General features: G+C 46.4%; 1 protein-coding gene across 1 annotated transcript in view; it reads right to left on the minus strand.

The window, feature by feature from the left end:
- Positions 1 to 14,842, minus strand: part of LOC137324057 (disintegrin and metalloproteinase domain-containing protein 23-like) — a 156,279-nt gene that overhangs the window by 129,705 nt on the left and 11,732 nt on the right. The window contains exon 3 of the mRNA XM_067988227.1: positions 4,432 to 4,508. Within this exon, the coding sequence (XP_067844328.1) occupies positions 4,432 to 4,508 (77 nt within the window). The remainder of the gene's footprint in view (positions 1 to 4,431; positions 4,509 to 14,842) is intronic.

Genomic DNA, 14,842 nt, shown 5'->3' on the forward strand with positions numbered 1-14,842 from the left:
GCGGGTTTGGGAGATGCTGTCGAAGAAGCCTTGGTGAGTTGCTGCAGTGCATCCTGTGGATGGTACACACTGCAGCCACTGTGCGCCGGTGGTGAAGGGAGTGAATGTTTAGGGTGGTGGGTGGGGTGCCAATCAAGCAGGCTGCTTTGTCCTGGATGGTGTCGAGCTTCTTAAGTGTTGTTGGAGATGCACTCATCCAGGAAGTGGAGAGTATTCCATCACACTCCTGACTTGTGCCTTGTAGATGGTAGAAAGGCTTTGGGGAGTCAGGCGGTGAGTCACTCGCCGCAGAATACCCAGCCTCTGACCTGCTCTTGTAGCCACAGTATTTATATGGCTGGTCCAGTTAAGTTTCTGGTCAATGGTGACCCCCAGGATGTTGATGGTGGGGGCTTCGGCGATGGTAATGCCGTTGAATGTCATGGGGAGGTGGTTAGACTCTCTCTTGTTGGAGATGGTCATTGCCTGGCACTTGTCTGGTGCGAATGTTACTTGCCACTTATGAGCCCAAGTCTGGATGTTGTCCAAGTCTTGCTGCATGCGGGCTCGGACTGCTTCATTATTTGAGGGGTTGCGAATGGAACTGAACACTGTGCAATCATCAGCGAACATCCCCATTTCTGACCTTATGATGGAGGGAAGGTCATTGATGAAGCAGCTGAAGATGGTTGGGCCTAGGACACTGCCCTGAGGAACTCCTGCAGCAACGTCCTGGGGCTGAGATGATTGGCCTCCAACAACCACTACCATCTTCCTTTGTGCTCGGTATGACTCCAGCCACTGGAGAGTTTTCCCCCTGATTCCCATTGACTTCAATTTTATTAGGGCTCCTTGGTGCCACACTCGGTCAAATGCTGCCTTGATGTCAAGGGCAGTCACTCTCACCTCACCTCTGGAATTCAGCTCTTTTGTCCATGTTTGGACCAAGGCTGTAATGAGGTCTGGAGCCGAGTGGTCCTGGCGGAACCCAAACTGAGCATCGGTGAGCAGGTTATTGGTGAGTAAGTGCCGCTTGATAGCACTGTCGACGACACCTTCCATCACTTTGCTGATGATTGAGAGTAGACTGATGGGGCGGTAATTGGCCGGATTGGATTTGTCCTGCTTTTTGTGGACAGGACATACCTGGGCAATTTTCCACATTGTCGGGTAGATGCCAGTGTTGTAGCTGTACTGGAACAGCTTGGCTAGAGTTGATATCCAACTCCTTTCCTTTGTAAAGTACTTGAGATGTTCATCTATCACATCAATGCAACATTTCCATTTTCCCACAATTTAGCTGTCATTGTGACCTTTCTGAGCGAGACTGCCAATTAGTTTCAAACGACAGGCAATTTTCTGTTGTAGACTAGAGTAGTAGCACAAGGAAATGGACTGCAATTGCTCAAACTCATTTCACTTCAGGCCTTAGGGGTATTAGCCTTGGTTCGGTGATTTATCTCTCACCTCTGAGTCAGAAGGTTGTGGGTTCAAGACCCACTCCAGAGTATTGAGCACATAATCTAGGCTGACACTCCAGTGCAGTACTGAAGGAGTGCACTGGAGTGTCAGCCTAGATTATGTGCTCAAGACTCTGGAATGGGTCTTGAACCCGCAACCTTCTGACTTGAGGTGCCGTCTTTCGGATGAGACATTAAACCGAGGCCCCGTCTGTCCTCTCAGGTGGACGTAAAAGATCCCACGGCACTAATTCGAAGATGAGCAGGGGAGTTCTCCCTGGCGCCCTGGCCAATATTTATCCCTCAACCAACATCACTAAAACAGATTATCTGGTCATTATTTCATTTCTGTTTGTGGGACCTTGCTGTGCGCAAATTGGCTGCCACGTTTCCTACATTACAACAGTGACTACACTTCAAAGTACTTCATTGGTTGTAAAGCGCTTTGGGATGCCCTGAGGTCATGAAAGGCGCTATATAAATGCAAGTCTTTCTTCACAGAAGTGTTATCAGACAAAATTTGACACCAAGCCAAAAGATATTAGGACAGGTGACTAACAGCTTGATCAAAGAGGTAGGTTTTAAGGAGGGTCTTATAGGCAGAGAGAGATAAATAATAAATAACTGTCTCCCTAATAGCCTAGGGGGAAAGGTACTACCTCGTGTAGCAATAAGTCCATACTGAACAGAAGGTCAGTTCAATCCCCTGGTATGTGCAGAGTTAGCTGATCTCAGCTGGGCTAGCATTTGGGCTAGAGAGGAGACAGATCAGCCAGGGTTTCTGCTCTTATTCACTATCCACTCAGCCCTTGTGCGGTCAGGTTAGAACAGGATCTCGGTCATCTCTAATACCCTCCTCGATGAATAGCCTCACACATGAAGACCAGGTACCCAGGTGAGGAGAGGCTGGGAGAAAACGGAAGCAAAAAAAAAACAAAAAATGATCCAAGGCTTGTGTTCCAAGTGTTTTCTAATAAAGGGTGAGCGGACCACAGTGATTCAATAGAAAAGTTCACAAATATGGGTTGGGCAGAGGTTAGAGAAACGTGCTTCCAAATTGCAGCCTAAATCTGGTCCTTCCATAGACTAATTCCAGACTCCATCTCGGGACTGGCCTGGCTGAGACTGGGAACTCATAAATCTTAGAACCTTTGTAGGCAGCGTTTGCAGCTGTAGGGTTCTTTTTCTTCATTCCATTTAATATCCTTCTGTTTTCTACTGGCAATAATGAACATAAAGGTGACCTATTGCACAATAACTATCTGGAAAACTATTGAGTAGACAGATTTTTGAAAAAAAATACCTCAATTTGCTTTCACAGCAGATCAGACGGAAAATGCTGTGTGTTGCAGATTAAAGAGATGGAAGAGCTCCTCGTCCAATCCTTTCTGAGGCTTGGTTTTAATGTTCGGCTTATATACGAACTAATGGAGTAATTGCTGGGGAAAAAAGCCATTACATTAGAGCAGTAAATGAAAGTTGGAGTGTTTGGGGATTGGTGGCTTAGTTAATCAGAAGGCTGCACCTCTACCATTGAGATGTAGAATGGGATGTAAGGCTCATTCTCAGGCAGTTGTCAGAGTTCTGAGTAAAGTTGGTTTGGCCAGTCAGAGCCCAGTTCCCATTAGGTTTGAGTCCTACAATTGCAAAACCGTCCTTGAGCCGACCCTAACTAGCAGCCAATGGGCAGGATCACTTAGCAAGGCATCGAGGGTAACTGTGTGCAAAGTGGAAGCAACAAATGAATGCAGCAGGGAGTACGCTGAAGTTAGGGTTGGGGCATAAAGAACAAAAGAACTTGCATTTATATGGTGCCTTTCATGACCTCAGGATGTCCTAAAGTGCTTTACAGCCAATGAAGTACTTTTTGAAGTGTAGTCACTGTTGTAATGTAGGAAACAGGGCAGTCAATTTGAGCACAGCAAGGACCCACAAACAGCAATGAGATAATGACCAGGTAATCTGTTTGTGATGTTGGTTGAGGGATTAATATTGACCAGAACACCGGGAAGAACTCCCCTGCTCTTCAAAATAGTGTCATGGGATCGTTTACATCCACCTGAGAGGGCAGATGGAGCCTCAGTTTAACATCTCATCCGAAAGACGGCACCTCTGACAGTGCAGCACTCCCTCAGTACTGCACTGGAGTGTCAGCCTAGATTTTATGCTCAAGTCTCTGGAATAGGACACAAACCCAACAGTGATTACGCTTCAAAACTACTTAATTGGCTGTAAAGCGCTTTGGGACATCCCGAGGTCGTGAAAGATGCTATATAAATGCAAGTCTCCCTTTTCTTTCTCCCGCCACCTATGTGATATTGATTTTTTGATTACTGAAAATGGTTGACATGACATTCAGTTCTTTACAACCCTTGAAGTGTGAATGACAACAAAGTAGCATAGCAGAATTTGATTTTAATTTTAAGACGACCACCCTTACTGGGGATTTGCATCAGCTGCTTCTATACCACTGCCTTACTGGTGTGAAATCACCTCTTCCAGATGATCTCTGATTGGCAATTGGCTCAAAGTGCTTTGCCCTTTGGTTACCAGGAGACACGACTCAGTTGCCCTGCTGTTTGTGGGATCCTGCTGTGCGCAAATTGGCTGCCGAGTTTCCTACATTACAACAGTGACTACACTTCAAAAAGTACTTCATTGGCTGTAAAGCGCTTTGTGACGTCCTGAGGTCGTGAAAGGTGCTTATAGAAATGCAAGTAAATTCTTTCTTGTGTCTCATCAGCCTGGTTGTGCTTGAACTCGGCTCCCAGAGGTTATCAGTTCAGCGTGCTAACCCCCTGCAATATCCAGGCTCCTATGCCACCTTTCTGAGGTACAATAATAGCAGCTCTACAGTTAAAAATCTCTGTTCATAACCTCACATAACCGTAGCTAGCCAATGTTATTGGTAGTTTTTGAGGCTATTGAAGAAAAATCATCTAACTAAACCCACTGCCTCCCAGACCGTGTTTGTGAGATAGTCAGTACTTACTGGTTCAGTGTAATATCCAGGATAAAGATGGACCCAAAGGCCTCGATCTGGAAGCTTGCATGAGTAAGGTGTACGGTCTGTGGGAGTAAATCGAAAGACAAGAGTTAGTAATGCTAAACCTTTATTGGTTAGGCCTGGTTAGGCCTCAGCTGAGGTACTGTGTCTAATTCTGGGCACTACACTTTAGGAAGGATGTCAAGGCCTTGGAGAGGGTGCAGAAGAGATTTAAATAGCATGGTACCAGGGATGAGGGACTTTAATTATGTGGAGAGACTGGAGAAGCTGGGATTGTTCTGCTTAGAGCAGAGAAGGTTAAGGGGGAGATTTAATGGGAGGTGTTCAGAATTATGAAGGGTTTTGATAGGGAAAATAAGGAGAAACTGTTTCCACTGGCAGGAGGGCCGATAACCGGAGGACACAGATTTAAGGTAATTGGTAAAAGAACCAGGGGGAAGATGAGGAAGAATTTTTTTACTCAGCGAGTTATGTTCTGGAATACACTGCCTGAAAGGGTGGAGGGAGCAGATTCAATAATAACTTTCAAAAGGGAATTGGATATATATTAAAAAGGAAACATTTGGAGGGCTATGGGGAAAGAGCAGTGGGAGTGAGAATACAGTGAAACCTGTACAAACGGACAACTGCAAAAAACGGATACTTATTGACAGTCCCAAATAACTTGCATTGTAATAGATACGAGCGGCACCTTCAAACCACGGACACGCGCAGATTACAAACGACGGACAGCCTTTAATGCACCGAGTCCGTTTACAACTTAAAATACGTGACACGCAGGTCAGCGCGAAGCAGCAGTGGGTAAAAGTAACGACTTTTGTAGAATGGGGAGCTCTTTACCCAGCATCCACAGCGGCAAAGAAACCGCTCTATCTCTGGAATTGAATGCTTGCATGGCTCTGACCCAGAGATAGAGCAGTTTCTCTGCCGCGATGGATGCTGGGTAAAGAACTCCCCATTCCACAAAAGCCGGGAACTGCACCGAGCAACATCACATCTCACCCCGCCAGTACATTAGGTACTGATGAGCTGCTAACAGCCCCCAATCCCCAGCTCTTGAAACACTAGCAGCTGCAGCAAACAGAGAGAGGGAGTCCCGGACAGGGGTCTGTGAGATATTAATCTCCCCCAATTTAGCTGGGATCTCCCAGGCACTCCAGTCCTACAGCAGTCACCTCTCCGTGTGCAGGCTGCCAAAGTAGCACATCCCAGGATCAGGACATCCCTCCCTTAATGGAAAGGGCCCCGGGATGGCAATGAACTGGAAATCCAATGAACAGAAAATGAACTGAAATCACTTCCCGCTGGCAGGGCTTCAGAATTAATCACGATCCCAGATGAAAAAAAGGAACACTGCAGGAGATTCAGCCAATCCCGGGATATTTGGCTTATCCGGTTTAGTGCACATCGAATCATAGAAAGGTTACAGCATGGAAAGAAGTCATTCGGCCCATCAAGTCGGCGCCAGCTCTACGCACGAGCAATCCAGCTAGTCCCACTCCTCCGCCCCATTCTATCGCCCTGCAAATTTCTTCCTTTCAAGTACTTATCCAGTTCCCTTTTGAAGGCCATGATTGAATCTGCCTCCACCATTCCCTCAGGCAGTGCATTCCAGATCCTAACCACTCGCTGTGTAAAAAAGTTTTTACTCATGTCACTTTTGCTTCTTTTGCCAATCACCTTAAATCTATGTCCTCTGGTTCTTGACCCTTCCGCCAACTGGAACAGTTTCTCTCTATTTACGGACAGGGAGGATGTTCCCGATGGCTGGGGAGTCCAAAACCAGGGGTCACAGTCTCAGGATACGGGGTATGCCATTTAGAACAGAGATGAGGAGAAATTTCTTCACTCAGAGGGTGGTGAACCTGTGGAAATCTCGACCACAGAAGGCAGTGGAGGCCAAGTCATTAGATGTATTCAAGAAGGAGATAGATATATTTCTTAATGCTAAAGGGATCAAGGGATATGGGGAAAAAGCGGGAACAGGGTACTGAGTTAGACGATCAGCCATGATCATTTTGAATGGCAGAGCAGGCCCAAAGGGCCGAATGGCCTACTCTTGCTCCTATTTTCTATGTTTCTATGTCTAGACCCTGCATGATTTTGAATACCTCTATCAAATCCCCTCAAAACCTTCTCTGTTCCAGAGAGAACAACCCCAGCTTCTCCAGTCTATCCACATAACTAAAGTCCCTCATCCCTGGAATCATTCCAGTAAATCTCTTCTGCACCATCTTCACATTCTTCCAAAGTGCGCTGCCCAGAACTGGACACAATACTCCAGTTGTGGCCAAACCAATGTTTTATAAAGGTTCATCATGACTTCCTTGCTTTTGTACTCTATGCCTCTATTTATAAAGCCCAGGACCTCGTATGCTTTTTTAACCGCTTTCTCAACCTGCCCTGCCACCTTCAACGATTTGTGCACATGTACCCCCAGATCCCTCTGTTCCTCTACTCCTTTTAGAATTGTGCCCTCTAGTTTATATTGCCTCTCCTCATTTTTACTACTGAAATGTATCACTTCGCATTTTTCCACGTTAAATTTCATCTGCCTTGTGTCCGCCCATTCCACCAGCCTGTCTATATCCTCTTGAAGTCTATCACTATCCTCCTCACTGTTTACTACCCTTCCAAGTTTTGTGTCATCTGCAATTTTTGAAATTGTGCCCTGTACACCCAAGTTCAAGTCATTAATATACATCAAGAAAAGCAGTGGTCCTAGTACCGACCCCTGGGGAACACCACTGTACACCTCCCTCCAGTCTACTCTCTGTTTCGTGTCATTTAGCCAATTTCTGAATCAGTGTTGCTATTGCCCCCTTTATTCCATGGGCCGCAATATTAATAGCAAGCCCACCATGTGGCACTTTATCAAACGCTTTTTGAAAATTCATATACACCACATCAACTACATTGCCCTCATCTACCCTCCCTGTTACCTCATTAAAAAATTCAATCAATTGTTAAACTTATATACAACCTTGGTTAGACCACACTTGGGAGTACTACGTACAGTTCTGGTCTCCATTTTACAAAAAAGGAAAAAAAGAGACACTGGAAAAGGTTCAAAATAGATTTACAAGGATGATACCAGAACTGAGTGATTATAACTATCAGGAAAGACTGAACAGGCTGGAGTTTTTTTCTCTGGAAGAGAAAGCAGAGGAGTGACTTGATGGAGGTCTTTAAAATTATGAAGGGGTTCGATAGGGTGGACGTAGAGAAGATGTTTTCACTTGTGGGGGAGACCAGAAGTAGGGGCCATTAATATAAGATAGTCACTAGTAAATTCAATAGGGAATTTAGGAGAAACTTCTTTACCCAGAGAGTGGTTAGAATGTGGAACTTGCTACCACAAGGAGTAGTTGAGGCGACTAGCATAGATGCATTTAAGGGAAAGCTGGATAAGTACATGAGGGAGAAAGGAATAGAAGGGTATGCTGGGAGGGTTAGATGAAGTAGGGTGGATGGAGGCTCGTGTGGAGCATAAACTCTGGCAGAGACCAGGGGCCGAATGGCCTGTTTCTGTGCTGTAATTTCTATGTATGTGACTCCATGTATATGTAAGTTACAAACCAATTTGTTAACTATGATATCCTTTTTGTTCCTGCATAGAAAGGAAGAACTTGCATTTATATAGTGCCTGTGTATAGCCGATTTGCCCACAGCAAGGTCCCACAAACAGCAATGAGATAAATGACCAAATCATCTGTTTTCATGATGTTGGTTGAGGGATAAATATTGGCCAGGACGCCATGGAGAACTCTCCTGCTCTTCTCTTATGGGAACGGGATGGTGCTGTGAGTTAGACATGGACCTGGGTTCAAATCCGGTCCAGACTGGTGGAATGAAAGTCTCCTCTGGCTGTAAAGATCATATATGGAAACTCATGGGCGACTTTGAGCAGATAGCACAGAACCATTCAGCGCTAATTGGCAAAGTGACTCATACAGGCCCAAGGATAGTTGGCGTGAAAAATAGGAAAATGTTGTACTGGTGAAGTCAGGAACTCCCTCGAGATCAGGGTTGCAGCACAGTTGAGACAGCTTTGCTCTTTATCCAGCTACTGTTAAATCTTACATGGGGGTGCCTATGCTGACACTAAGGACCTGGTTTCAAAGTGGGGGGTTCGGGTATGGTGCAGCGAGCCCCGAAGTGGGCAGCAAACTCGGGCGTCCAGGGCTGTGGAGGCCCGGCCGATCTTAATGGCAAGGCCTCATTCTCCTGAATTTTCTCCGACTTCCGCCCAAACCCAGGAGCAGGAATTTAGCGGCAGGAGGCCACAGCCAGGGACCTAAGTAAGTGGTGAGGGGGGTTCTGGATGATATTGGGGTGGGAGAAGAAAGGAGAGAGAGCCGGTGCAGGGAAGGAGAATGCCTGGGGCAAGAGAAGTCCAAGACTTCCTTGAGAAGCCTGGAGGAGCACTGTTCTTCCTGGCTCACGAGACCTAAAATTACGTTCATTACTTATTTGCCTGGCTCTCTTCTGGTCCACGATCCCCCTCCCGACAGGTCTGGCCTGGTGAGGAAGCCGTCACTGCACCCCCTTCTCAGGCCTCCAACTAATACTGCAATCGGGTTCCGATAACGTCAGCAGGCCCCATTCTGCATATATAAAGAAGGACCCCACTTCCTCCCTGCGGGTGTCCTGCTCGCATGCTCAAAAGAGCAGATTAAGATCGGGACACAGCGGGCAGGCAGCGAGATTTGAAAGGGATGAGTGACTGGCCTCATTTTAACTGTCCCCCGCCTGGTATCCGCCAGGTAAAGAGAGTTAAAATCAGGCCCACAGTGCCTAAAGTGCCCTCTCAGGTGGGCATAAAAGATCCCAAGGCACTATTTCGAAGAAGAGATGGGGGGCGCTAAATTGGGCCGTGTAGCCCCCGTTGTTTCGGCGCGACACGGCCTCTTCGACATCCCAGATGGCGTCTTGGATGCGCATGCACGTTTCCAGCGTGACATGCACCAGACGCCATCTTGGTATAGGAGTTAGCGCAGGCGCAGATAACTAATGCTGGAATCATGTAAAGTAGGGAGAAAATGGCTTCAATCAATGTACAACGCTGATTTAAAGTGATTGTCCCAAAATGGTGTTTAACACTCAACTCAATGCACAGTCTTAACCCCAACCATCTGAACGTGTCTTAGAGTGCCTGGAGGGCCCCCACCAGCGCTATTTATAGGGACCATGCAGGATTTACAGGTTAGTGGCTGGATTATTGCTTCTGGCTGCCGAGACATTTGTAACTGTTTTTGGAGATCTGCTACACTTGAATACTAGGACGCAGGGACATAGCCTAACACTTAGAACCAGGATATGCAGGAGTGAAGTTAGGAAATGCTTCTACATGCAAAGAGTTGGAGAAGTTTGGAACGCTCTTCTGCTAACGGCAGCTGATGCTAGCTGAATTGAGAATTCTAAATCTGAGATTGATTCTGTGAACCAAGGGTATTAAGGAATATGGGGCTAAGGCGGGTATATGGAATTAGGTCATAGGTCCACCCTGATTTGATTGAATGGTGGAACAGGATCGAGGGGCAAAATGCCACCGCCACTTGCTGCCTCCTGATATGTGCCAGCTTCTCCTGAGAGAAAGCGGGACTGTGTGTCTGGGTGATGTGCCTATCATGGTTGAATAGCTGCCAGTGTGTGTGGCCTGTGAGTTGTGGGTGGGCGGCTTGCAACGGTGGTAACTTGCAAGGGTGAGAGGGTTGAGAAATGATGGAAAGAGATTGTTGGTAGGTGGGTGTTGGGGGGTTCAATTGCATGGAGTAGTGGATGTGGCTGGTAGTGCAGTTGGTAGGAGAGGACACTTGACAGTTGACCTCACTCACCCTGACCACTCGTGTCAAAGCATTGAACTTCTTCCTGTTCTGCATCCACATTCACGATGCTGTGCGCTTGGCATTGACTTCATCCCCTACTGCCTCCCACTACCTTTTGGGTGTATGTCTGGAGGGCCTCTTACTCCCCCCCCCCACACCGCGGATATAGGATGTCCCTCCTTCTGTCCACCTCTTGCACCAAGGCCTCTGGTGCATCAGCAGAGAACCTTGGTGCACGGCGTCTCAGATCGGTAGATTGGTGAGGTCTGGCATGTAGATTGGAAGATGTGGGATTTAGTGGTGCGAAACCTTTATTCAATGTTTTAATATAGCTCATCAGTATGCAAAAATAGGGATGGGACCTGCATCTGTGCTATACGTGTGCGATGTCTGATCTCCGTTCAGACTCCTTGCAGACAGCAGGTTGTTATATTCAGCAAGTAACAAGTACCAGCTACCTTTAAGAGATTTCTAACAGACAGCCTGCCTTTAAGAGATTGGAGCTCCCCCTGCTGGTGGAAAGTGCAAATTGCATGGAATTCTCGTTCAACGCTGATTTCCAATGCAGATTGCAGGTATGTCCTCAGGACTGACAAAAATCTCATCCTGCCTGCACAGGGACCATTGGGCGCGGGGTAATAGCAATCGTGCTACTCCCGCCCAAAACGGGCCCTATCCAATTTTTTCCCCCGGGGATTTCTCCCCGGTGTCCAAGCCAACATTTATCCCTCAATCAACATCACTTGAAAAAAATTATCTGGTCATTATCACATTGCTGTTTGTGGGACCTTGCTGTGCACAAATTGTCTGCCACGTTTCCTACATTACAACAGTGACTACACTTCAAAAGTACTTCATAGGTTGTAAAGCGCTTTGGGACGTCCTGAGGTCATGAAATGCAAGTCCTTATTTCTTCTTGTTCAATTCTCCAGCACTGAAATCACTCAGATTTATGAGTACAAAAAATTTAAAGGGGAATTGAGAGCCATGTTTACAGCAAAGTGCTCTTTTAAGAACGAAATGGGGAAGGGGGTGGAATGAAAATAAGTTGCTTTGTGTTGCGTGCATAATAGGGTCGCACAGAAGTGACTTAATTATTTTTCTCGAAGCAAAGATGTCAGCATAAATTATGGTTTCGTAGCATACACTTACAATAGATCATTTGCTAACTAAATCTCAGGCAAGATAATGGCCTTTTAAAGTGCAGCAATCGGAATTTTAATTAAGAGTTGGAAAGTATAACCTCTTGCGGGCAAAATATGGATTTAATTTCAGTCAAGAAGGCTTCATACAGTTACACTCCAACTGGGCGCCATCGTGGGCTCAATTTTATTGCGCCCTGTCTATATTAACTTGAATTAACTCCGCAATCCGTGACATATATATATGGCTGCATGTCACCTTTACAGAGACCAATGGGCAGTGCTAATGGAGCATTTCTGTGCCACTAATAAACTATACTAATGTTAACACTTGGTCCCTGCCATCTGAACGTGAGGGCAGAGATTCCCTAAAAAGAACATGGGGGTCATTTTGACTCTCGTGCAATGGCCTAAGTCGGGCGACTGCGAATCAGCAGCCCGTTTATACGCCTCTCCCACTCTCGCACAAATAAAAATGACCCCCCCACAAAGACTTGCATTTGTGTAGTGTCTCACCACATCAGCAAAATGCTTCTTCCAATTAATCGCTTCCGGAGTCTAGTGACTGTTATGAAGACAATTGCGGCATCAACTTAACCCCGACTTAAACGCCTGCCTGACAAAAACTGGACTTGGAGGGGTGGATGGAGTGGAGAAGGAGGGGGCAGTTAAAATGAGGCCAATCACTCCTCTGATCCCGCTGCCATCCCCCTGTGTCCCGATATTAACCTGCGGTTTTGACGGCATCGGGACCAGACTGTAATTTTAGTCAGAGGCCTGAGCAGGGGAGCAGTGACGGCTTCCCCATCAGGCCAGACCTGCCGGGAGGGGGATTGTGGGCCAGAAGAGGCCCAGCACAGGAACAGGAGGAGGCCATTCAACCCTTCAAGCTTGTTCCACCATGTAATTAGATCATGGCTGATCTGTAACAACTCCATTTACACTTACCTTAACAAAAATCTATCAATCTCAGTTTTGAAATTTTCAATTGACCCTCAGCCTCAACAGCTTTTTGGGGGAAGAGAGTTCCAGATTTCCACTACCCTTTGTGTGAAGAAGTGTTTCCTGACATCACCCCTGAATGGCCTAGCTCTAATTTTAAGGTTATGCCCCCTTGTTCTGGACTCCCCCACCAGAGGAAATAGTTTCTCTCTATCTACCCTATCAATTCCTTTAATCATCTTAAACACCTTAATTAAATCACCCCTTAATCTTCTATACTCAAGGGAATACAAGCCTAGGCTATGCAACCTGGACTCATAATTGATGAGGTTAAATGGGTGCCATCAGTGACGCCTTGCACTTTTGGGAATCCTGCCATTTGAAAAAAATATCCTGGGGCTTCCTCTTGTTGTTCTCTGGTGTCCAGGGGGAGAGTGATGTAGTTGCTTGCATTGCAGACAAGGCATCAGTTATCTGCTTGATGCAGCGACGAGCTACAGACTGACTCCTGTTATTGACGGCCCCTGCAGCACCCTGGAACGAACCAGTGGCGAAGAAGTTCCAGGCGGCTGTCCCCGGCAGCGCGTCGCACGGCTCTGTCACAGCCTCCCTTGTGAATCATAGCCTGATTTTGTGGCTCTGAGCTACGCATGAACGAAGCTAGTTGGTGTCATTTTATTTTCACGCTAATGATGCCAGGATAACCCCACCCCTCTGTGCGGTAATGCCTGACTCAGTGGTTAAGTACTACCAACAAGGAGCAGCAGTGGCAATGAAAGGAAATGGGTGGAAGTCTAAAACAGACAAAGACTTGCATTTATATAGCACCTTTCACAACCTCAGGACGTCCCAAAGCGCTTTACCACCAATTAAGTGCTTTCAGCGTGTGGTCACTGTTGTAATGTAGGAAACGCGGCAGCAAGGTCCCACAAACAGGAACGTGATAATGACCAGATAATCTTAATGATGTTGGTTGAGGGATAAATATTGGCCAGGACATCGGAGAGAATTCCCCCGCTTCGTCGAAATTGTGCTATGGGATCTTTTACATCCACCGGAGAGGGCAGACGTGGACTCAGTTTAATGTCTCATCCAAAAGACGGCACTTCAGACAGTGCAGCACTCCGCCGGTACTGCACTGGAGTGTCAGCCTGGATTTTGTGCTCAAGTCTCCGGAATGTGATTTGAACCCTTCTGACTCAGAAGCGAGAGTTCTACCCACCGAGTCACAGCTGAAATCAACTAGTTAGCGTGGTTGTGAATTTTGTGACTGTGATTACTGCTTAGTTTATAATAAAGCACTGATTAAACATAATTTTTTCTTACAGAGCCCTGAAGAACTCTTCAGGGTCCAGGCTGCTTTCATGGCCTCGATCCCCTTTTCCCAGTGGAGCCCACTTCTGCCTTCAAGAGGCCAATACACTATTTCCCCACTCGGCATACTGGCCTTCAAAATTACACCGGGTCCCCGTGAGGCTGAGGGCATAGGAATTCACAATTATGGGGAACCCTACCCCCTCTGACAAGTGTGGCCTTTGTAACAGCCAGGTGGAGGTTCCTCTCCTTACCAAGGCCCCAAGGAGACTGGCAGGGCAAACAGCGACCTATTTTCAGGCCTTTCTGTCCGTCAAAAGGGTTGTGGAATTTTGGGCCTGATCTAAACAGTCATAGAATCATACAGCACAGAAGGAGGCCATTTGGCCCATCGTGCCTGTGCCGGCTCTTTGAAAGAACTATCCAATTAGTCCCACACCTCTGCCCATTCCCCATAGCCCTGCAAATTTTTCCTTTAAGAGTATACCCAATTCCCTTTTGAAAGTTACTATTGAATCTGCTTCCACCACCAGGCAGTGCATTCCAGATCATAACAACTCGCTGCGTTAAAAACAATTCTCCTCTTCTGCCCCCTGGTTCTTTTGGCAATTATCTTAAATCTGTGTCCTCTGGTTACTGACCCTCCTGCCAAGGGGAACAGTTTCTCCTTATTTACTCTATGAAAACACCTCAGAATTTTGAAAACCTCTATTAAATCTCCTCTTAACCTTCTCTGCTCTAAGGAGAACAATCCCAGCTTCTCCAGTCTATCTATGTAACTGAAGTCCCTCATCCCTGGTACCATTCTAGTAAATCTCCTCTGCACCCTAAGGCCTTGACATCCTTCCTAAAGTGTGGTGCCCAGAATTGGACACAATACTCCAGCTGAGGCCTAACCAGTGTTTTATAAAGGTTTAGCATAACTTCCTTGCTTTTGTACTCTATGCTTCTATTTATAAAGCCAAGGATCTTGTATGCTTTTTTAACAACCTAATCAATTTGTCCTGCCACCTTTAGATATTTGTGTATGTGCATCCCCAGGTCTCTCTATCCCTGCACCCCCTTTAACACTGTACCATTTAATTTATATGGCCTCTCTTCATTCTTCCTTTCAAAATACATCAACTGTCACACTTCTCAGTCAACCTGGAAATCACTTCAAATTTGAGC

The sequence above is a fragment of the Heptranchias perlo genome, chromosome 7 (genome assembly GCF_035084215.1).
Source record: "Heptranchias perlo isolate sHepPer1 chromosome 7, sHepPer1.hap1, whole genome shotgun sequence".
Classification (NCBI taxonomy): Eukaryota; Metazoa; Chordata; class Chondrichthyes; order Hexanchiformes; family Hexanchidae; genus Heptranchias; species Heptranchias perlo.